The following is a 26005-nucleotide window of genomic DNA, read 5'->3' as shown; positions in this document are numbered from 1 at the left end:
CTGCGTAGGAGCAGGGAGAAGCAGCTCAGCAGACGACGGGAAGGATGGCGGCGGCGGACGTGCCGGTCGGAGAGCCGCAGTCGGCGACGGAGCCGCAGGAGCCGCGAGACGTGAAGGAGGAGGCGGGCGCGCCGGTCGGTGAGCCGTAGCCGGCAGCGTTGCCGAGAGGAAGGATGGCGGCGGGGGACGCGCCGGTCGGAGAGCCGAAGCCGGTGGCGTTGCCGCGGGGAGAGGGTCCGCGTCTGTAGGCTGGGACCGCACAAACCTGGCCTTCAAGTCCTCCAGGAATTGTGCGGTCCAGAACGTCGGCTGAGGATTGCCGACAGGGATTCTCGCGAGGTCACAATTTTCTGGCTCGAAGTTACTGTTGGGATGTCGCATGGCTGCAGTTGTGTGACCTCAAGTATGCAAAAATCCAGGAGAGCAGAAAGCCGGTAAGATGATTTTAATTTCATCAAAGTAAAAGATATAAACAGAAAGCAGTCTTGCATGGAGATGTTCCCAACATGGTTTTAACTTCGAGCACTGAGGAGTGCTCGAGTGAAACATAAATAGACCTATGTTGATTGACCGCAGCTGAGGACCGCTGCCAATCAACGGCGAGTGTGACAAAAAACAGTGCTCAGCGGAGTAAACAGGAAGTATGACAAAATAAGAGCACTGAACAGGAAACAAAGTACAAAACACGAAAAACTATCAGAAAGTAAGTGACAGATCGTTACAGTCATGGTAACAAAAACAAACCAGGAAGTGCAAAACGGAACTGAACGTCCAAAAAACAAAACATAACCTGACCAAATATAAACCTGTTTTACAGGCATGACAAATACAAGCTTACTTTCGAGCACAGTTTACATAAATGCAAATAAAATCATTATTAAAATAATCATTAAATTATTGTATTACTTTGTTATATAAAACACAAAGCTAAGATGTAGACATTTTTTCTAAATGCCAGCATGTGTTTACCTGCATTGTTTTGGTTTAAGTACTTTTCATATACAAAATGTATGAAACTGGCCCTCGCATCCTTCAATTTTTCTCTATGTGGCCCTCGCTGGAAAATGTTTGGACACCTCTGTCTTAAAGAATTGAATCCACGTAATGCTTTAAAAAGGTGAATGGATGGCACAAAAAGCCAAAAGGCTTTTTTTTCCATTGTGGTCCATTAATGGAAACAAGCCTTTCCATTTCCAAATAAGCTCGTAAGTGAAGAAACAACTGCAAATTTAGCTTTGAAGGTAGGATAAATAGCATGCTTTCGCTCCTTTATTTGACTTTTGTCTTATCTCAGTCTTGGAGAAGCAAATGTATATTGTACTTATCAGTTATGAAAGTAGAGAAATGAATTGAAGGGTGAACAGGAAATTAGACTGGAAACAAGTTATGAAAAATGTCATTACCGGTACTCACTGCTCTCGCACAGAATGACAGCTAAAATTAAACACCTCCATTTCCTTACCATTGAAAATATATTGTCCATTATCGTACTGCTGTAGTTTCATACATATATAGACTTTAGGTGCAATGGTGCATTTATTTGCACCGGATTTTTCGCAATATAAGGACTATTTCCTTAAAAATCGACAGTTCACTTTATAACCTGGTGTGCTTAATGTATATAACAATTGTGGTTGTGCATACCGACCTCAAAGCTATTTTATTTGGTACATTGTGTAATGATAAGTGTGACCAGTAGATGGTAGCCACACATAAGAGATACATGTAGACTTGTAAACAACCCCACAACTTTAAATGTTCCATTGAAAATAAATAACATTACACACAGAGCTCAAAAATCTGTCACTTTTAGTACGACTTTGAAGCCCCACTCTTAATGTACATAATAAGTGTGGTTGTGCATACCGACTTCAAAGCTATTTAATCTGGTACATGGTGTAATGATAAGTGTGACCAGAAGATGGTAGCCACACATAAGAGATACCTGCAGACTTATAAACAACACCACAACTTTAAATGTTCCATTGAAAATAAAGAACATTACACACGGCGCTCAAAAATCTGTGAACATGTTTTAGTACGACTTTGAAGCCGCACCCTTAATGTACATAATAATTGTGGTTGTGCATACCGACCTCAAAGCTATTTTATTTGGTACATGGTGTAATGATAAGTGTGACCAGAAGATGGTAGCCACACATAAGAGATACCTGTAGACTTATAAACAACACCACAACTTTAAATGTTCCATTGAAAATAAAGAACATTACACACGGAACTCAAAAATCTGTCAAAATGTTTTAGTACGACTTTGAAGCCACACCGCTTGATGGATTTTCGGTCCATTACGGCTACTATAGTCAGAGATACAAATATTATTATGGTGTGTGTACAAGGACCGCAACAAGGCACCTATTAGCACACATATTATCTGATGTTGTGTTTCACAATATTATGCAAAACCAACTTTTCTTACTTTCTGGTACCTGATGTTGTGTATTTGAGATCTGCATAAGTCCTGAAACTTTTGCGCTTGTCCGCCACTGTAGTCTGTGCCGATTCTGTAGTGGATAAGCTTTTTTTTCTCTATCTTCTTGTAATGGGACATTCATCTTCCGCTGTTGCCGTATCTGATATAAAGTAGCATACAGTTCTAACTTATATGTCGCTATGGAAGCGCTAAAAACTACTGGTGTAGTGAGATTACATTATTCACCCAAGGAACTTTAGTTATTAGATAGTTTTGGTGGGACATTTTTTCACGGGACACATTTCCGACGAATGAGGAGATGCTGCTCTGTTATTGATTTAATTAAAGTCTGAATGTCATTCAAACAGTTAGCGCCATCTTTTGACACTCCTTCCACACCCGTCCTTGCACGCTACACCGCTACAACAAAGATGACGGGGAGTAGATGTTGTCAAAGGTGAGCCACGTAAATAACACACAGAACGGTGCGTCCTGAAGCGACTGTCAGAAAGCGATTTGAAGATGATCTATAAAACATAATCTATGCAAATTTTGGACCAAAGAACCACCATTACATGTTATGTAGACCACAAAGAAGCGTTTTACATTTAGAAAAAATAATAATGATATGCCTGTGGAAGTCCCCTGCGTGGTGGGTTGTCCTGAGACCGACATAATCATTGTGAACCCAAAGTACAGGGTTGAACAAGTCTTTATTTTTATATTTTATAATGTTCAGGGCTGTCTCGCCAGCGGCCTCCTTCTCGCTAGTGTGGGGTTTGCCGTCTGCTCTCATCAGATCTCCCCCTATGGCCTCGAATGCTGCTGATAAAGGAGACAGGTGATTGGATAACTAGTCCCAGCTGGGAAATCGACTCACCTGCCAGTTGGGCTTCGATGCCGGGCCATACACACGCCCTTCCCGCAGGAGGCGCGCCGATCACGTCCCCCTCCACAATGACCCCTTTAATGGGGCCTATAACCTGGTGCACCTTTTGTATGGAAAAAAAATGACTCGACCTGCTCATCGACAGTGCACCTTATAACACAATGCGCCCTATGGTCCGGAAAATACGGTAATCCGATTTTTCAGTTTAGAACATTTGGTACTAAATCCCCACACAATTTAAACTAGAGGTGGCAATCAATGGTGACCTCACAATTCAATTTGATTCTGATTCTTGGAGTGACTACTTGACACAATTCTCGTAATATATTATTGTGTATGTGCATTATCATAAAACAAATTCAAAACAGGTTACCTTAGGGATAAGTACAGAATCTGGTACCTTTTTTGGCACAGACCAAATCCCGCCGGCCCCCTCAAAATTCCAGTCATGTCCAGTTGCCTCGTGATTTGGTCACACGCCCTACACATAATACAAACTCTGTTTCCATATGAGTTGGGAAATAGTGTTAAATGTAAATACAAACGGAATACAATGATTTGAAAATCATTTTCAACCCATATTCAATTGAATGCGCTACAAAGACAAGATATTTGATGTTCAAAATCATAAAACTTATTATAATTTTTTTTTTTGCAAATAATTAACTTAAAATTTCATGGCTGCAACACGTGCCAAAGTAGTTGGGAAAGGGCATGTTCACCTCTGTGTTACATAACCTTTTCTTTTAACAAGACTCAATAACCATTTAGGAACTGAGGAACAAAAATTGTTGAAGCTTTGAAAGTGGAATTCTTTCCCATTCTTGTTTTATGTAGAGCTTCAGTCGTTCAACAGTCCGGGGTCTCCGCTGTCGTATTTTACGCTTCATAATGCGCTACACATTTTCGATGGGTGACAGGTCTGGACTGCAGGCGGGCCAGAAAAGTACTCGCACTCTTTTTTTACGAAGCCCAGCTATTGTAACACGTGCTGAGTGTGGCTTGGCATTGTCTTGCTGAAATAAGCAAGGGCGTCCGTGAAAAAGACGGCTCTTGGAAGGCAGCATATGTTGTTCCAAATCCTTTCAGCATTAATGGTGCCTTCACAGATGTGTAAGTTACCCATGCCTTGGGCACTAATGCACCCCCATACCATCACAGATGCTGGCTTTTGAACTTTGCGTCAATAACAGTCTGGATGGTTCGCTTCCCCTTTGGTCCGGATGACACGATATCGAATATTTCCAAAAACAATTTGAAAAGTGGACTCGTCAGACCACAGAACACTTTTCCACTTTGCATCAGTCCATCTTAGATGATCTTGGTCCCAGAGAAGCTGGCGGTGTTTCTGGATGTTGTTGATAAATGTATTTTGCTTTGGACAGTAGAGCCTTAACTTGCACTTACGGATGTAGCGACCAACTGTATTTAGTGACAGTGGTTTTCTGAAGTGTTCCTGAGCCCATGCGGTGATATCCTTTAGAGATTGATGTCGGTTTTTGATACAGTGCTGTCTGAGGGATCGAAGGTCACGGTCATTCAATGTTGGTTTCCGGCCATGCCGCTTACTTTTTGATGATATTATGGACCGTAGATCAGTGGTCCCCAACCTTTTTGTATCCTTGGACCGGTCAACGCTTAATAAATTGTCCCGCGGCCCAGGGGGGGGGTGCTTTTTATTTATTTTTTTATTTTTTTATTTGTCATTAAAAAGGGACGTTTTTGTCATGAAAAAGGGAGGTTTTTGTGGTTGGTGCACTAATTGTAAGTGTATATTGTGTTTTATGTTGATTTAATAAAAATAAAAAATAAAAAATGTTTTTTTTTTTTTTTTAATAAAAATTAATAAAAAATGATTCTGCGGCCCGGTACCAATCGGGCCACGGCCCGGTACCAGGCCGCGGCCCGGTGGTTGGGGACCACTGCCGTAGATGTTGAAATCCTTACATTTCTTGCAATTGCACTTAGAGAAATGTTGTTCTTAAACTGTTTGACTATTTGCTCACACAGTTGTGGACAAAGGGGTGTACCTCACCCCATCCTTTCTTGTGAAAGACTGAGCTTTTTTTGGGAAGCTGTTTTTATACCCAATCATGGCACCCACCTGTTCCCAATTAGCCTGCACACCTGTGGGATGTTCCACATAAGTGTTTGATGAGCATTCCTCAACTTTATCCGTATTTATTGCCACCTTTCCCAACTTCTTTGTCACGTGTTGCTGGCATCAAATTCTAAAGTTAATGATTATTTGCAAAAAAAAAAAAAAAGGTTTATCAGTTTGAACATCAAATATGTTGTCTTTGTAGCATATTCAACTGAATATGGGTTGAAAATGATTTGCAAATCATTGTATTCCGTTTATATTTACATCTAACGCAATTCCCTACTCATATGGAAACGGGGTTTGTAAATACAAAGCAGTGAAAACATTGTGTCAACATTGCTCTGCAATAATAGGGACAAAAGGAATCCAGTGCAAATATTTTCAGTCTTACTTTTCGGTGTCTCTTCATCGTCATGCTGCTGCTCTATCGAACATTCCATAATCATATAGCGGGGAAAGTTAGGGGAATTAGCGACGTGGCAGCTTTGAAGAAGCCGCCGTCCTCCAGAAGATTAATGAACATACTTCTTCGGGCCGCCTTCCTTCTCGGCGAAGCGTGATTTATGGACGTCCATCCAGTTGGGAGTTGGGCGGGGGGGCGGTGCTGTTTGTTTTTCCATGTAAAATTGAATTTTAAATGTTGTGACGAATGACCCCAGGTGTTATTTATGACTCATTTGGGTGTGTGAGAGCGAGGGAAAAAAACGCCTCATCGGCGGTTTTTGTGCGCACATACTGATTTAACACATTCCAAATATATGTCGGCGATGGAGTAGGACCTGTTGTACTCATGTGCAGTCGCCACCTGGATATTAGTAGGACATCTCTTGAAGCACTCTTGCAAATCACCATCGCGGTGCCCCGCGGTGGTTGGGCTCACATTGTTTCAGGAGGCATTCGAGCATCAGATACAGAATCATTAGACAAATGGCCGGCACTAAGTTGTTTTGCTTGATGGTGGCCCATGTTTTTCAGACAATCCCCCAAAAGTTTTCACCCAATTTCATACTGATTCAGTCAAACATCCTATAGGTAAATTTCAAGTCAGTGCAACATCCATCCCTCGATCCATTTTTTTACCGCTTGTCCCTTTTCGGGATCCCATCCGTCCATCCATTTCTACCGCTTGTTCCTTTTGAGGTTGCAAGGGGTCGCTGGAGCCTATCTCAGCTGCATGCGGGCGGTAGGCGGGGTACACCCTGGACAAGTTGCCACCTCATCGCAGCCCTTTCGGGGTACAATTGTTTTTTTTTTTTCAGAAAAAAATATGTTCATCTAATTTTATATTTAGAATTTCGAGTATCATTAAATGATTAAAAGTTTGATCATGACTGTATTCTAGTATATATTTTTTTGGATTGAGAGGCAAGTGCGTGCATGCAGCAAAAAAACAATATGGTAACACTTTAGTATGGGGAACACATATTCACCATTAATTAGTTGCTTATTAACATGAAAATTAGTAACAGTAATTAGTAATAAAGGCTCTTAATTAGTCATTATTAGGTACTTATCGATGCTTTATTCTGCATGGCCTTACTATACAACCAGTAAGCCATTAACAAAAATAAATTAACCCTAACCCTTATTGCTTATTGAAAACCTAACCGTAACCATAACCCCAACTACTGTCTAAATAACTCTAAATTAAGTCTGTGTTACTTTAATAAGCAACTGATTAATGGTGAATATGTTCCCCATATCAAAGTGTTACGGCAAGTACAAACCCTGTTTCCATATGAGTTGGGAAATTGTGCTAGATGTAAATACAAAAGGAAAACATCCATCCATCCATTTTCTACCGCTTATTCCCTTTTGGGGTCGCGGGGGGCGCTGGCGCCTATCTCAGCTACAATCGGACGGAAGGCGGGGTACACCCTGGACAAGTCGCCACCTCATCGCAGGGCCAACACAGATAGACAGACAACATTCACACTCACATTCAAACACTAGGGCCAATTTAGTGTTGCCAATCAACCTATCCCCAGGTGCATGTCTTTGGAGGTGGGAGGAAGCCGGAGTACCCGGAGGGAACCCACGCATTCACGGGGAGAACATGCAAACTCCACACAGAAAGATCCCGAGCCTGGATTTGAACCCAGGACTGCAGGAACTTCGTAAAACAATGATTTGCAAATCCTTTTCAACCCATATTCAGTTGAATGCACTACAAAGACAAGATATTTGATGTTCAAACTCATAAACTTTTTTTTTTTTCAAATAATAATTAACTTAGAATTTCATGGCTGCAACACGTGCAAAAGTAGTTGGGAAAGGGCATGCTCCCCACTGTGTTACATCACATGTTCTATTAACAACACTCATCAACGTGTGGGAACTGAGAAAACTAATTGTTGAAGCTTTAAAAGTGGAATTCTTTACCATTCTTGCTTAATGTACAGCTTAAGTTGTTCAACAGTCCGGGGTCTTGTTGTCGTATTTTACGCGTCATAATGCGCCTCACATTTTCCATGGGAGACAAGTCTGGACTGCTGGCGGGCCAGGAAAGTACCCGCACTCTTTTACTACGAAGCCACGCTCGTTGAGAAATGTTGTTCTAAAACTTTTCGACAATTTGCTTACAAATTGGTGACCCTCGCCCCATCCTTGTTTGTGAATTTCATGTAAGCTGCTTTTATACCCAATCATGACACCTGTTCCCAATTAGCCTGCACACCTGTGGGATGTTCCAAATAAGTGTTTGATGAGCATTTCTCAACTTTATCAGTATTTTATGCCACCTTTCCCAACTTCTTTGTCACGTGTTGCTGGCATCAAATTCTAAAGTTAATGATTATTTGCGCACAAAAAAAAATGTTTGTCAGTTTGAACATCAAACATGATGTCTTTGTAGCATATTCAACTAAATATGGGTTGAAAATGACTTGCAAATCATTGTATTCCGTTTATATTTACATCTAACACAATTTCCCAACTTATATGGAAACGGGGTTTGTACTTGCACACAAACATCCCCTTTCAATATGACATGATCCTCAGAATACAGCACTACAACTTTCCTCTAGGACATATGGAAGTGATTCACGGAAGAAGTGTGAGCCGAGCAGCGAGTGCAGTACCAGCTACAGCCAGATGAGGGGGCTGCTGTGCAAATGTCTCACACTCAAACTAACCAGTAAACATGTTTTATGGGCCAACACTTAAAAATCACTTAGGGATCTTCAGAATGGATCCGGCTATCATTTAAAAAAGGTTTCCCTTTAGGGGACCTGCTTTTTTTGTCCCCATACCGTCAGAAGTCCCCTAAAGGTGACTGTGTAAACAGAACGATGTCCCCACTAAGTCAGAACACACACACACACACACACATATATATATATATATAAATATATAAATCCACTTTTACAAATATATATCATCAGAATCTATTATTTATCTCAACTGAAATACCCTCGGAGCTTTTCCACCGTGGAGTAGAACGAATCCAGATAAAAGATGACCGCCATCTTTTCTCATCCCTCTAGTCAAAGAACAAGTCATGCCTTCCCTTCCTTTCTGCCCCTCTATAAGAGCGTATGGATTTTCTTTATCGTCCAGCCGGTGCATGAATGACACGCTGTTGTTGATGTTTTTGTGATGGTGAGATATCGAATGAACCGTGGAGAAATGCGATGCTCCCCATGAATTTCCTAGAATCAGAAATTGACAGAAGGAGAGAGAAAAAAAGAGTGTAAAATAAGCGAGGAAATTACAAGACATTGATCTTTTGTGACTACATTTAGGAGCCTTGATTTTGCATGATAAATTACTATCAGACACACCTGCACTACAAAGCAAAGACAAAATGCAGCACATTTCTCGTGTGTGGATCTTCTCTCATTATTTTCAGGTTGAGCTGGTAAAAAAAAATGCTGATTAAACTAAGTCACTTTTTTTTTTCCTGTAGCATATAAATAATGTTTAGACCAGTGAGTTCTTAACTGGTTTGGATCTGGGCCTCATCACCATTTATGAACAGGGTATTGTTAACGATTCTGATGTGTCGTCTATGTTGCTGCTCCTCGATTTAAGCGCTGCCTTCGATACTGTCGATCATAATATTTTATTAGGACGTATCAAAACACAAATTGATATGTCAGACTTAGCCCTGTCTTGGTTTAACTCTTATCTTACTGATAGGATGCAGTGTGTCTCCCATAACAGTATGACCTTGGACTACGTTAAGGTAACGTGTGGAGTTCCCCAGGGTTCGGTCCTTGGCCCTGCAGTCTTCAGCATCTACATGCTGCCGCTAGGTGACATCATACGCAAATACGGTGTTAGCTTTCATTGTTATGCAGATGACACCCAACTCTACATGCCCCGAAAGCTGACCAACACGCCGGATTGTAGTCAGCTGGAGGCGTGTCCTAATGAAATTAAACAATGGATGTCCGCTAACTTTTTTCAACTCAACGCCAAAAAAACGGAAATGCTGATTATCGGTCCTGCTAGACACCGACCTCTATTTAATAATGCAACTGTAACATTTGACAACCAAATAATTAAACAAGGCAACTCGGTAAAGAATCTGGGTATTATCGTCGACCCAACTCTCTCCTTTGAGTCACACATTAAAAGCGTTACTAAAACGGCCTTCTTTCATCTCCGTAATATCGCTAAAATTCGCTCCATTATGTCCACTAAAGACGCTGAGATCATTATCCATGCATTTGTTACGTCTCGCCTCGATTACTGTAACGTATTGTTTTCGGGTCTCCCCATGTCTAGCATTAAAAGATTACAGTTGGTACAAAATGCGGCTGCTAGACTTTTGACAAGAACAAGAAAGTTTGATCATATTACGCCTGTACTGGCTCACCTGCACTGGCTTCCTGTGCTTTTAAGATGTGACTTTAAGGTTTTACTACTTACGTATAAAATACTACACGGTCTAGCTCCATCCTATCTTGCCGAATGTATTGTTACATATGTCCCGGCAAGAAATCAGCGTTCAAAGGACTCCGGCTTATTAGTGATTCCCAAAGCCCAAAAAAAGTCTGCGGGCTATAGAGCGTTTTCTGTTCAGGCTCCAGTACTCTGGAATGCCCTCCCGGTAACAGTTCGAGATGCTACCTCAGTAGAAGCATTTAAGTCTCACCTTAAAACTCATTTGTATACTCTAGCCTTTAAATAGACCTCCTTTTTAGACCAGTTGATCTGCCGTTACTTTTCTTTTTATCCTATGTCCCACTCTCCCTTGTGGAGGGGTTCCGGTCCGATCCGGTGGCCATGTATGACGTACTGGCTGTCCAGAGTCGTGACCCAGGATGGACCGCTCGTCCAGAGTCGGGACCCAGGATGGACCGCTTGCCTGTGTATCGGCTTGGGACATCCCTGCGCTGCTGATTCGCCTCCGCTTGGGATGGTTTCCTGCTGGCTGAACGGGACTCTCGCTGCTGTGTTGGATCCGCTTTGGACTGGACTCTCTCTGCTGTGTTGGATCCATTATGGATTTAACTTTCACAGTATCATGTTAGACCCGCTCGACATCCATTGCTTTCGTCCTCTCCAAGGTTCTCATAGTCATCATTGTCACCGACGTCCCACTGGGTGTTAGTTTTCCTTGCCCTTATGTGGGCCTACCGAGGATGTCGTAGTAGTTTGTGTTGTGGTTTGTCTAGGCCTTTGAGACACTAGTGATTTAGGGCTATATAAGTAAACATTGGTTGATTGATTGATTGATGATCCAACCTGGTCATGAAACCACACCGAGTGACATTCTTACATTTCAAAAAATTACTGATTCACTCTTTAATCGAAATATTATAGAGTCTCTGATTGGTCTATTTGTCTTGATTGAACTCCTGAAATCAATTACATTTTTATTTTATTAAGTTGCATGAGTGACAACGACTCAGGACACAAAGACTAGCGCCTGCTTAACAGTTCCCATCGTTCACATAGGAGACAAAACAAAATGATCTGGAAAGTTCCTAAGTAAAAGTAAACATGCTTTTTACTGTAGCAGCGTCCCAGGTAGTTTATGCAAAGGCTTAACAGTAATTGTCTAACAAATGATACGAGTGAAACAGAACTGATTCAAACTCACCAGTCTGAATATGCCGTGAACACACCGAAATCTATCCAAAAGGGATGTGTGTCATTTTGTACGAATGACACACATATATATATGTGGGCGGCATAGCTCAGTTGGTAGAGTGGCCGTGCCAACAACTTGAGGGTTGCAGGTTCGATTCCCGCTTCCGCCATCCTAGTCACTGCCGTTGTGTTCTTGGGCAAGACACTTTACCCACCTGCTCCCAGTGCCACCCACACTGGTTTAAATGTAACTTAGATATTGGGTTTTGCTATGTAAAGCGCTTTGTGTCGGTAGAGAAAAAGCGCTATATAAACCTAATTCACTTTACTTCTAATTACCTCCCCTTTACTTCTAATTACCTCCCTTCCCTACTGCACACTATTCTTCAGAAATATTTGTCTTTTTTCTGCTGTGATGAATGATATGTTAATATACAAACCCTGTTTCCATATGAGTTGGGAACTTGTGTTAGATGTAAATATAAACGGAATACAATGATTTGCAACCCGTATTTAATTGAATGCACTTAAAAGAAAATATATTTGATGTTCAAACTGATAAACATTACATCTGTAAGTGCAGGTTAAAGCTCTATTATGCAAAGCGAAAGCCATTTATCAACAACATCCAGAAACGCCGCCGGCTTCTCTGGGCTCGAGATTATCTAAGATGGGCTGATGCAAATTGGAAAAGTTTTCTGTGGTCTTACGAGTCCACATTTCAAATTGTTTTTGGAAATATTCAACATTGTGTCATCCTGACCAAAGGGGAAGCGAACCATCCAGACTGTTATCGACGCAAAGTTCAAAAGCCAGCATCCGTGATGGTATGGGGTGCATTACTGCCTAAGGCATCTGTGAAGGCACAATTAATGCTGAAAGGTACATACAGGTTTTGGAACAACATCTGCTGCCATCCAAGCGCCGTCTTTTTCATGGACGCCCCTGCTTATTTCAGCAAGACAATGTCAAGCCACATTCAGCACATGTTACAACAGCGTGGCTTCGTAAAAAAGAGTGCGGGTACTTTCCTGGCCCGCTTGCAGTCCAGACCTGTCTCCCATTAAAAATGTGTGGCGCATTATGAAGCGTAAAATACGACAGCGGAGACCCCGGACTGTTGAACGACTGAAGCTCTACATAAATCAAGAATGGGAAAGAATTCCACTTTCAAAGCTTCAACAATTAGTTTCCTCAGTTCCCAAACATTTATTAAGTGTTGTTAAACGAAAAGGTGATGTAACACAGTGGTGAACATGCCCTTTCCCAACTACTTTGGCACGTTTTGCAGCCATGAAATTCGAAGTTGGATATTATTTGCAAAATAAAATTAAGTTTATGAGTTTGAACATCAAATATCTTGTCTTTGTAGTGCATTCAATTGAATATGGGTTGAAAATGATTTGCAAATCAATGTATTCTGTTTATATTTACATCTAGCAAAATTTCCCAACTCTTAAGGAAACTGGGTTTGTAATTCATCTTTGTGAAAAAAAGTAATATCCAGCGTAGTTTAATGCTGATATTGGTATTGCTGTATCTTCCCCCAGGGAGGCCTCATCGCCCTGCTCCTTCTCATTCTCCTCTTCACCCTCGTCCTCTACACCCGCCACCGATGGTGCAAGCGCCGGCGCATTCCCCAGAAGAGCGCCAGCACGGAGGCCACCCACGAGATCCACTACATCCCCTCGGTCCTGCTCGGGCCCCAGGGGCGGGACAGCTACCGGGGCTCGCGGGGAACTCACCAGCACGGCGGCTCTGTCATCGGCGTGCCCATCCGGGAGACGCCCATCCTCGACGACTACGACTGCGACGACGACGACCCGGTGGGACGCTCGTTGAACTCCACCCCCAACCAGCTGCACAGCAAACTGAGCGACGGGAAGATCCAGGAGGATTACGGGGTCGGGATGGGCTATGGAGGACACGCCGACATCAAGCAGGAGGAGTTGATGCACAATCTGGACAAACGAGGTAAGTCCTCTGGTTAGTAAAAATGTAGCTGTGTGCTTTTTTAAAGCAGAAAATAACAAACACATAAGCTGCTGCTGCTCAGCGGTGGTTGTCCTCGCTTTGCGGGCTTGGGTTTGAAAATTGGCGGTGAGGTGGATTGCCAGCTCCCAGATGGCCCAGCCTGGATGTCTGACTTTGGCTTCGGTCAAGACCACCCACGCACTCGTTAGCAGCATGTACAGTCCTGCTCACATTGTGTCAAATATTCTGCCTTGAAGGCTGACTTAGACAATAACATTACATTTCATCAGGGTTTTATGCTGCCGATTCCAAGGCCAATCATCCATGAGTGATATTGGTCGATACTTATACCAATCACATGTATTATATACCATATTTTTCGGACTATAAGGCACACTTAAAATGCTTTTTTTTTTCCCCCTCAAAACTCGACAGTGCGCCCAATGTAAGGAATACGTTTGGTTGAGCTTACCGACCTCGAAGCTATTTTATTTAGTACATGGTGTAATGATATGTGTGACCAGTGGATGGCAGTCAAACATAAGAGATATGTGTAGGCTGCACTATGATGGCAATATCCATCCATCCATTCATCTTCTTCTGCTTATCCGAGGTCAGGTCGTGGGTGCAACAGCCTAAGCAGGGACACCCAGACTTCCCTCTCCCCAGCCACTTTTTCTAACTTTTCCCGGGGGATCCAGAGGCGTTCCCAGGCCTTCCCAAAGTGTCCTGGGTCTTTCCCGTGGCCCCCTACCGGTTGGACGTGCCCTAAACACCTCCCTAGGGAGGCGTTCGGGTGGCATCCTGACCAGATGCCCAAACCACCTCATCTGGCTCCTCTCGATGTGAAGGAGCAGCGGCTTTATTTTGAGCTCCTCCCGGATGGCAGAGCTTCTCACCCTATCTCTAAGTGAGAGCCCCGCCACACGGCGGAGGAAACTCATTTCGGCCGCTTGTACCCGTGATCTTATCCTTTCGGTCATGACCCAAAGCTCATGACCATAGGTGAGGATGGGAACGTAGATCAACCGGTAAATTGAGAGCTTTGCCTTCTGGCTCAGCTCCTTCTTCACCACAACGGATCGGTACAACGTTCGCATTACTGAAGACGCCGCACCGATCCGCCTGTCGATCTCACGATCCACTCTTCCCTCACTCGTGAACAAGACTCTTAGGTACTTGAACTCCTCTACTTGGGGAAGGGTCCCCTCCCCAACCCGGAGATGGCATTCCACCCTTTTCCGGGCTAGAACCATGGACTCTGACTTGGAGGTGCTGATTCTCATTCCGGTCTCTTCACACTCGGCTGCGAACCGATCCAGTGAGAGCTGAAGACCCTGGCCACATGATGCCATCAGGACCACATCATATGCAAAAAGCAGAGACCTAATCCTGCGGTCACCAAACCGGACCGCCTCAACGCATTGACTGCACCTAGAAATTCTGTCCATAAAAGTTATGAACGGAATCGGTGACAAAGGACAGCCTTGGCGGAGTCCAACCTTCACTGGAAATGTGTTCGACTTACTTCCGGCAATGCGGACCAAGCCCTGGCACTGATCGTACAGGGAACGAACCGCCACAATAAGACAGTCCGATACCCCATACTCTCCGAGCACTCCCCACAGGACTTCCCGAGGGACACGGTCGAATGCCTTCTCCAAGTCCACAAAGCACATGTAGACTGGTTGGGCAAACTCCCATGCACCCTCAAGAACCCTGCCGAGAGTATAGAACTTGTCCACAGTTCCACGACCAGGACGAAAACCACACTGTTCCTCCTGAATCCGAGGTTTGATGGCAATATGACTCAAGTAAACAATACAGACATTGTATATGTTCCATTGAAAATAATGAACATTACACACTGCAACAAAAATCTATCAACATGTTTTAGTACGACTTTAGTAAGCTATGAAACCGCACCACTTGATGTGCTTCAGCATATGAGTATTATTATGGTGTGCGTATAAGGTAAGACATATTATCTGGCGTTTTGTTTTGCAATATTATGCAAAAGCAACTTTTCTTACCTCCTGGTACCTGCTGATCTGTATTAGGGATCTGAATAAATCCTGAAAAATTGCGCACATCCGCCTTTGTAGTACGTGACTACACCGTAGTCGATGAGCTTCTTCTTTTTCTCTATCTTCTTGTTATGGGACATTCATCCTCCGCTGTTGTCATTTCTAATATAAAGTAGTGTAAAGTTCTTGCTTATATCTGTCAGTAAACTCACAATGAAAGTGCTAAAATATACCGGTGTAGTGAGTTAACATTATTCACCCAAGGAACTTTAGTTATTAGAGAGTTATGGTTGGACGTTTTTTTACGGGACACTTTTCCGGTGATGTTGTTGTTTCCGGATAATGTTGGGGGGGCGAGGTTTGGTTTGTAGCGGGAGTGAATATTGTAGCGTTCCGGAAGAGTTAGTGCTGCAAAGGGGGCTGGGTATTTGTTCTGTTTCGTTACGGTGCGGATGTTCTCCCGAAATGTGTATGTCATTCTTGTTTGGTGTTGGTTCACAGTGTAGCGCATATTTGTAACAGTGTTAAAGTTGTTTTTACGGCCACCCTCAGTGTGACCTTTATGGCCTTTATGACCTTTATGGCTTTCATTTGTGTGTGCATAAAGGCCACATATATTAAATGAGTGGGTCGGGACACCGTTTGTATGGAGGATAAGCGGACGTGACGACAGATTGCAGAGGACGCTAAAGGCAGTGCCTTTAAGTCACGGCCACAATATTTTTGTCCGGGTGGAAATTGGGAGAAATTCGGTAGAATGGTTGTTCCGGGAGATTTTCGGGAGGGGCACTGAAACTCGTGAATCTCCAGGGAAAATCGAGAGGGTTGGCAAGTATGGGTTGTACTTGTATAGCACTTTTTACCTTCAAGGTACTCAAAGCGCTTTGACACTACTTCCATATTTACCCATTCACACACTGATCGAGGGAGCTGCCACGCAAAGCAAAGCGCTAACCAGCAACCATCAGGAGCAAGGGTGAAGTGTCTTGCTCAGGACACAACGGACGTGACGAGGTTGCTACTAGGTGGGGATTGAACCAGGGACCCTCGGGTTGCGCACGGCCACTCTTCCACTGCGCCACACCGTCCCTATATGTGTATGTATGTGTTAATGTTTTGTTAAAATATGCTATCTTCTGTTACGTGGTTCCATCTACACTTCTTAAACTTTATTTAGCACTTAGTTGTTGGTGTTGTTAAAAGTTAGCTTTACTGTTAGCTAGGCTAACAGCTTGACGACATATTGACCCGCAAACACAGCACCTTTTAAAAATACTAGTTTTATACGGTATTAAATGGCAGCATGTCTTTGGCGATGTATGTCTGTGAGAGCACACTATTTTGCATTGTTTTGTTTACACTGATGTAAACCAACTGAGTGCAAAGTGAGTTTGGACTGTCGAGTGGTTGTGTCTGGCCTCTCGGTGTTGATAGGCAAAGGTTCCAAAGGCTACTCAGTGGCCTTGGGGTTAGAGTGTCCGCCCTGAGATCGGTAGGTCGTGGGTTCAAACCCCGGCTGAGTCATACCAAAGACTATAAAAATGGGACCCATTACCTTCCTGCTTGACACTCAGCATCATGGGTTGGAATTGGAGGTTAAATCATCAAAAAATAATTATTGAGCGTCGCTTCTGCTGCCGCTTACTGCTCCCCTCACTACCCAGGGAGTGAACAAGGGGATGGGTCAAATGCAGAGGACACATTTCGCCACACCTAGTGTGTGACAATCGTTCTTACTGTAATCTTTACTGAAATATTCCCACATTGGTGCGGTGGAATTTGGTTTAGTGATCATGTTGTCCATGTTAGCTGCTACATGCTAACTAGCTGCACTGTGTGATGCTAACCGGCCAGTGGTCCTGCGTGAATGCTCTTGAAACATTCACATGGCAAGTTATCGAAGCTGGAAAACCTACCGACTTTAATTTTCATTTATCATCAGTTAATGGACTTATCAAATACTAGTAGCATGCCTCTTCCTGGTTTGTGCTCATGTGTAACATGTTTAGCATTGTCTTCCAGTGATAATACTCATACTGTTACTTAAGATACTAAGAAATTCAGTTTTTTTGCTGTAATGGAGGTCGTTAGGTATGCTGACAGCCAAAATAAATGTTTATTTAATTTATTTTTTAATAAAGAGTAAGCTTGTCCATCCATCCATTTTCTACCGCTTGTCCCTTTTGAGGTCGCGGGGGGTGCTGGAGCCTATCTCAGTTGCGCCCTGGACAAGTCGCCACCTCATCACAGCGCCAGTACAGATAGACAGACAACATTCACACTCACATTCACACACAAGGGTCAATTTTTAGTGTTGCCAATCAACCTATCCCCAGGTGCATGTCTTTGGGTACGGGAGTAAGCCGAAGTACCCGGAGGCAACCCACACAGTCACGGGGAGAACATGCAAACTCCACACAGAAAGATCCCAAGCCCGGGATTGAACCCAAGACTACTCAGGACCTTCGTATTGTGAGGCACATGCACTAACCCCACGAGACGGAACTAAATGTTTCTATTTATAGCCGCAAAACAACAGGAAATCAGAACTGGCACTGCTGAAACAGGGAAAAAAGCTAAAGGGTACAATTGTACACAAACATGAAAACCTCACCAAACATGATGCTGAAATAGCCAAGAAAGCATGCAACCTTAGAAAGCCGGGGAAAAATTCCGGGAACTTGGACTAAGATCGACATCAAGCTGAATGGTGGTCCAGAAGCAGGAGTACTTGTTGTCTAAGACATCAAGGACCTGGGTAAATATGAAAGTTAACACTGCTTCGACAATGACGAAGATAATGGAGTCAGATGGAAAACAAACACCTCCATTCTAAAATGAACACTACTGTGTTCCAAGGGATCACTAAATAAGAAGACCAAGATTCTGGAGCGCATCCACCTACTGTTATAGAAATTATTGAAACGACATCAAATATTGTTGAACAAAAAATTATCGAATGGAAAAACTTCTGCAACAAAGACCATAAAACAGGATTTGGATAATGATATAGAGCCACATACATTTTTTTTTCTCACATATCTGCAATATTTGTTATTATGATACAGATGAACAATACAATATCAACATTAAATGTGACAACACATGATCAATTATTCATTTCAATAGCAGTAGCTTGTAAGCAAATTACAACCGCATGAAGCACTTTCTCGAACAATTCAACAAACCCTTCAAAATGATCGCTGTCACAGAAACATGGAGAGATGATAAACAAACAGTAGATTTTGATCTTTAAAGATATGAACTAAATTAGATCAACAGAACCAACAGAAACAGTATGTGATGAAAAACCTGAACTCCAAAGTGGTAAACAACATGCAATTTTTTATGGATAATATCTTAGAATGCATAACCATTTCAATATATCGGGAAAGAAGCAACAACATATTCATCCGTTGTATATATATGTCACCTAAGTCAAGTATTCAACATTTTGAAGACTGGATCAAGGCAAATTTTATGGACATTGGTAAAAAAGTAATGTTCTAATGTCGTGACTTCAATATTGACCTTTTGAACCCTAACAAGCAAAAGTCCACTGATGACTTCATTGATACAATGTATAGCATCAGTTTATATCCTTAAATAACAAAAGCAGAATCACAGGACTCTGTGCCACACGTATTGATAATATTTTATTACTAAGGATAATAATACAAGTGGTCTACTTGTATAACCTGTCAAACTGAGGACTATGGTGCAATGTTCTGCGTGGATTGTTTTTCCGAGATGCAAAAGAACGTGAAGATGAGTACATGATTTAATAATACTATAAAAAGTGAAAACAAAAAGCGCGCACGAGGCGGAGACAGTAACTTGGCTGAGGAAACAAAAAAACGCACTTTGACGTAAACTAAGGACATAAAACAGAAGACACCACTAACTGGTATAAATTAAGAAAAACGTACTTGCGGTGACGTGAGCAGGGCAGCATGGACTATGAAGAGAGTAAACATGGCATGACGCAGAGTGTGAAAAGATCATGAAACAATGACGCCAGAATGACCAACTTAAAATCCAGGCTTAAATAATAATGGCATGATTGAAACAGGTGCATGAACCCAACACGGGAGACAGGTGAATCTAATGGGTCGCTGTGACAGTCTCTCGCTATCGTGCGGGTTCAATGGACCACCAAATAGGGACATTGTTGAGCAGGGTTGGATTAGATTAGATTAGATAGTACTTTATTTATTCCGTCAGGAGAGTTCCTTCAGGAAAATTACAATTTTCAGCACAATCCCATTCAAGATCAGACAAACATTAAAGGGAGACAGAACAGGATCGCTGACGGGTCTGCCGGCTTCCAGCGCCCCTTACAAAAAAGATGGGATACAGGTAAACAAGGGGGGGGGGAAGAAAAAAATAGAAGATTAAAACAAAATAAAAAAATCGGTCTTAGCCTGGGCCCTGGAGAGGGGGTGCAGACTGAGGCCAAGGGAAAACAACAACAACTCATAGCCATAGTACACATCCCTCTTACATGTGTGTAAGAGGGAAACATCAAACATCAAAGAACACATAGGACATTAAAGACATTAAATCACCAGATACAACCAGACACTTCTACATACAGCTATGAATAAAATGTAAAAGAAACATATCCACTGTGGTGGCCTCTGCGGTGTTCCACGCCATCGTCCGCTGGGGTAGAGGGAGGATGGCCAGAGACAGGAGCAGACCCAACAAAGCAACCAGGTCAGCCGTCTCCACTCCCGGCCAGTGTCCAGTCCACATGGATGAGCGATGATACGTCCAAGGTGACTGAGGTGTCCGACACCTGCTCACCCAGTCAAGACACCGCGCTGCCTCTCCGTCCCATTAGCTCAGTGCCAGCTCCGCAGCCCTGTTCCCTCATCCGCACCTCCTCCAGTCCCTCCAAAGCGACTCCGGTGTGGCAGACACCCAGCAGCTGGTCTCCATGGCCAAAAGGCTCCCGGGAGGCAGATCCAGAAGTCCACAAAAAAAGCACCACAGAGGTCACGAAAGTGACACCCCTTGTCACACAGTCCCAAAGGGTCCCGGACCAAAAGGCAAAAAAATATAATAACACATGAAAACAAGAGGGAAACACAAAAGGATGATACAAGAGCAAAGAGCTCCTGCCTACAGCAGCCACTACAGCAGCGCCATCTTGGGGAAAAAAAAAAAAAAAAAGGGTTGTGACTTTTGCAAATAAACCTCAGTGCAGGTGGCTTTTCAGCTCCTCTTCTCTGCTCGCCCGTCGTCTGCCTCTGGCTCTCTTCCTCTCTCGCTAGGCGTCAGCTTCCCTCTGGCTCCTTCTCGTCTCTCCGCTTCTCTCTCCGACGTTCACGGCTGTCAGTGAGAGACGATTGCTTGATTGTCCCCAGGTGCGCTATCCACTCACCTGATCTTGATTGTAGCGTCGCTCCCGGCGCGCCACGCCTCGCTGCTCGCTCGCTGTCCCCGCCTCCTCGCCGCCATCTTGGGCCAGTCACCGGCGTGCCCTTCCTCGCTGTCGGACTGCCGGCCACACCTCCTTGCCGCCATTTTGGGCTGGGCTACAGTGTGCCCTGCCTCGCTGTTGGACTGCCGGCTCCGCCTCTCCACAGTCGCTATGGTGACAAAACAAGGGAGTGAAAAAACAGGAAGCAATTGAGTCTTAAACAAAACATAACATAACTAAACAAAACATAATCACAAGACATTACATAACCAACATCAGTAATCATCTGACACTTTCACAGTCTATGATGGAAAATACGAGGAGGAGAACATGGCTGACATCAAGACATTTTGAAGACTTTGCACAGAGAAGAGTATGATTGCTTTCAAAAATGAGCTATAAAAGCAACATTGGTGTGCAATGTACATGATGTTGATGAAGCAACATGTTTAAACGTGTTCATAATACTTTATGACAAACATTGTCCATTGAAACAACTCAGTAGAAAGCAGATAAATAATCAACCATGGATGACAAAATTATTAAAAAATGCTTGAAATAATAAGAATTGGATTAATAAAATACAATTTATAACACAGATATACCGACAGAGGCAGGGAATAAGTACAACAGGTATAAACACAAGCTAACTAGCATATTACGAACATGTAAAAATATAATATTAAATATCATTAGACAGGAACAACCACAATAAGAGATTGTTTTGGTCCAGATTCGAGTACCGTACCATGGCCTAAGTAGATGTCATCATCAGTCCTTCCCTCAACAATGTGTGAAGCAGCGGTGGCGTAACGCAATGTGGAAAGGTCGAGTGACCGAGGCCGCTGTTCCGCTTGATTAGAAGCTGAGATGTGTCACATGGATGCCTCTTAACCCTCGCCAAATGTAATCACGGGGGTCATCAACAGCAAGGCATGAAAAAAAATCCTGCACTATCTTTTAGTGTTGAGGCAAATCCTGCATCGTAACTCCAGGACTGTGTTGTGGCATCTGTTGATCTGCTGGTGAAAGTGGGGCACTCCTCTGCTCGGTTGAACTTAAATAATTGAAGCGTGCGGACGAGTTACAGGAAGTCCTGGTTATTTATGTCATTCTGAATTGGTGCAGCTTCATAAAATACCCATTTTTTTTTAAGTCTCACGGTCATCCTGCATTGCGTATCGGGTATGTTTCTAGTTATATATTACATATATTACTATACTGAGTTTAATTTAAAACAACTTGTATACAAGATGAATAAGATGAATAAGTAGGGGTTCACCACTTTATCCCTCCATCAGTTTCCTAGGAAAACATTTAAAACCCTTGTACTCCTGGTCTGACATGTTTAGTAACTTTACCAGTGGCAGTAGCTAGACAAACATGACAGTGCGTGAGTGGCAAGCTGAATGTAACACTCACACTTTCTAATTGGTCAAATGGTGGAGGGCGGGACATCAAAATGAAAACGATAACATTTTGGGGCTGTGAATCCAATTTTGAAATAAGCATGTCCCGGCTGAAATACTGGTATCAGTTATAGAGGTATTCGCAAATAACATGATTTATTAATGCCTTTTGACATATCAGGGCCATTTAATGATGACTTCACATGAAATTGTTACATATGGCTCGTTTAAAGGCCTAATGAAATTAGATTTTCTTATTTAAACGGGGATAGCAAGTCCATTACATGTGTCATACTTGATCATTTCGCGACATTGCCATATTTTTGCTAAAATGATTTATTAGAGAACATCGATGATAAAGTTTGCAACTTTTGGTTGCTAATAAAAAAGCGTTGCCTTTACCGGAAGTAGCAGACAATGTGCGCGTGATGTCACGGGTTTTAGGGCTCCTCACATTGTTTATAATCATAGCCTCCAGCAGTAAGAGCTATTCGGACCGAGAAAGCGACGATTTCCCCATTAATTTGAGCGAGGATGAAAGATTTGTGGAGGAGGGAAGTTAGAGTGAAGCACTAAAAAAAAAAAAAAAAAAAAAAAAAAAAAGCGACGGCTCCAGGTAGCGGCAGTGGGAGCGTTTCAGATGTAATTAGACACATTTACTAGGATAATTCTGGAAAATCCTTTATTGTTTTAATAGGGTTTTAGTGAGATAAACGCCAGTGTCTCTGAGAGAAGCCAAGGAGCCAAGATCACAGCTGCCTTTTTGAGCCGCAGGAGGAGGTCGCATAATCCACTGAAGTCACCAGTAAGAACCGACTTGATATCACAATTTTCGCATCCAAAATCTTGCTGGTTGACGTAGAGAAACATGTTCGCTTGACCGCTCTGTGTTAAAGCTTCACAACAAAAACAAAGAAACACCGGCTGTGTGTCGGTTGCTAAAGGCAGCTGCAATCCACCGGTTTCCACCAACAGCATTCTTCTTTGACGTCTCCATTATTAATTGAACAAATTGCAAAATATTCAGTAGCACAGATGTTCAAAATACTGTGTAATTATGCGATGAAAAGAGACAACTTTTAGCTGTGTGTGGTGCTGGGCTGAAATGTTCGCTCCAACCGATAACAATAACAATCTGGCGTGTTGGTCAGCTTTAGAGGCATGTAAAGTTGGGTGTCGTTAGCATAATGGTGAAAACTAACACCACATTTACATTTAATAACATAATTATTACTGTATTTTTTGGACTATAAGTCGCAGTTTTTTTCATAGTTTGGCCGGGGGTGCGACTTATACTCAGGAGCGACTTATGTGTGAAATTATTAACACTTTACTGTAAAACATCAAATAATATTATTCAGCTCATTCACGTAAGAGACTAGACGTATCAGATTTCATGGGATTTAGCGATTAGGAGTGACAGATTGTTTGGTAAACGTATAGCATGTTCTATATGTTATAGTTATTTGAATGACTCTTACCATAATATGTTAGGTTAACATACCAGGCACCTTCTCAGTTGGTTATTTATGCCTCATATAACGTACACTTATTCAGCCTGTTGTTCACTATTCTTTATTTATTTTAAATTGCCTTCCAAATGTCTATTCTTGGTGTTGGGTTTTATGAAATAAAAATCTACCAAAAATGCGACTTATACTCCAGTGCGACTTATATATGTTTTTTTCCTTCTTTATTATGCATTTTCGGCAGGTGCGACTTATACTCCGGAGCGACTTATACTCCGAAAAATACGGTACCTGGTTTACAGTAATGCTTTTCTTTTTTCCAAACTGCGGTTAGTTTGCATTATATTCTCCCTCTGCTTTCAAATTAATAATTTTACCAACAACTCCTACCTGTCATGTCTGGTGATCATGTTTTTGTTTGACCATGTGCTGTTTGTTTTTTGGACACTCAGTTCCTGTTTTTGCACTTCCTTGTTTGTTTTGTTTCCATGACTTCCCATTAGTTTTCACCTGTCCTTATCAATCAATCAGTCAATGATTATTTATATAGCCCTAAATCACCAGTGTATGGCACGCACCTGTCTCACGTTTTGAACTCGCACACATGTCACTAATCACCACAGCATTATTTAAACCTGTAGTTGCCAGGTAGTCAGCCTGGCGACTTTACCTTTACCCACGTCGTGCCATGCTACCTCTACTCGGGGCGGTATAGCTTGGTTGGTAGAGCAGCCGTGCCAGCAACTTGAGGGTTGCAGGTTCGATCCCCGCTTCCGCCATCCTAGTCACTGCCATTGTGTCCTTGGGCAAGGCACTTTACATACCTGCTCACAGTGCCACCCCCACTGGTTTGAATGTAAACATTAGGTATTGGGTTTCACTATGTAAAGCGCTTTGAGTCACTAGAGAAAAAGCGCTATATAAATATTATTCACTTCACTTCACTCACTCACTTCATGCCATGCCCTGCCTGTCATTCATGCTGTCCATAGTTTCCCTCCTGCTCATGCCACGTAAGTTTTTGCTTTTTATGTCACAGTTATGTAGTTTTGCCTTTTGTCCATAGTTCTGCCTTTGTGCTAGTTTTTGTTTTCATTAGTCACGTTTGTTCTCCGCCATTGTGCGCGCCTTTTTTTGCTTCCTTTTTTTTTGTAGTCTGCTAGTGTTAAAATAAAATATGTACCTACATTCACGTCTTGCCCTCCCCAACTTTCCTTTGCCTTCCGGAAAAACAAATCCCATAGTCCACGTATTGACACTACCACATTTTTACTAAACCTTGGTTTTGTTTTTTTTTTGTAGATGAATTCAGACTCCTGAATGAAACATCTCCTTGACTGTTCTCTTTCCAATAATACGCGCCAGCTTATTATGAGGTTGGGTTCGTTTCTTTTTGTGGTCACAAATCAGCCTTAAGGTCGGCTGTGATGCAGCGTGTTTGTGCACAAACACGTCGGATTGTACTCAACGCCTCCAGCTGGCGTTCACCAAGGTAGTCGTCTTTTCAATGCATTGCACCCGCCAATAATTGGAAACAGACTTTATGTAATTCCTGTGTATCCTAGAAAAAAAGTAGCTTTTCGTCTCTTATAAACGTACAAACAGCACATAACTTATTTTCCCCCTGAGGTAAAACAAACAATATATATTGTTTTATTCTAGCCATTCTAGCGGTACAGGTGGTTTCAGTACATGACATCCCCGATTTAATGCATTGTGAATACAAATCAGCATTCAAATGCAAACTTGAATACACGTGACTTCATCTATTCTAGGGGTGTCGAAACTTTTTCCACTGAGGGCCGCACACGGAAAAATTAAAGCATGTGGGCGCCAGTTTGATATTTTTTATTTTCAAACCTTAACAAAATATATGGATTCAAAAAAAAAAAAGAAATACCCATAGGGTTTCCAGGGACCATATCTCAGGTATTAAAATGTTAAAAATAAGTCAAATTTTTATTGTTATTTTTTATTTAATGCTTACAGTAAATCTCAATATCAACTTAAAAAAATAAAAAGGTTTTATGGCTTTTCTGTCAAAAACAACTTGGTTTTTAATAGTAAAACTGAAATATGCAGTATTTAGTCATTAGAGCCCTAAAAGATCAATAATGCAGGACACCATTGATTTAAATTATTTAATATTTTTGAGTAATCACAGTGAAAAGAAAATTAAAATACCACTAAATATATATATGTATTTTTTTACTTTCAACACTTACGTTACGA

General features: G+C 42.3%; 1 protein-coding gene across 2 annotated transcripts in view; it reads left to right on the top strand.

Moving 5' to 3' along the window:
* LOC133536148 (astrotactin-2-like) overlaps nt 1-26005 on the top strand; it is a 747946-nt gene that overhangs the window by 230634 nt on the left and 491307 nt on the right. For both annotated transcript variants that reach the window (XM_061876407.1, XM_061876406.1), the window contains exon 3: nt 13017-13440. In XM_061876407.1, coding sequence (XP_061732391.1) covers nt 13017-13440 — 424 coding nt within the window. The remainder of the gene's footprint in view (nt 1-13016; nt 13441-26005) is intronic.

Source organism: Nerophis ophidion, linkage group LG17, assembly GCF_033978795.1.
Source record: "Nerophis ophidion isolate RoL-2023_Sa linkage group LG17, RoL_Noph_v1.0, whole genome shotgun sequence".
In the NCBI taxonomy this organism is placed as follows: Eukaryota; Metazoa; Chordata; class Actinopteri; order Syngnathiformes; family Syngnathidae; genus Nerophis; species Nerophis ophidion.
This window is presented reverse-complemented; position numbering and strand designations above follow the sequence as displayed.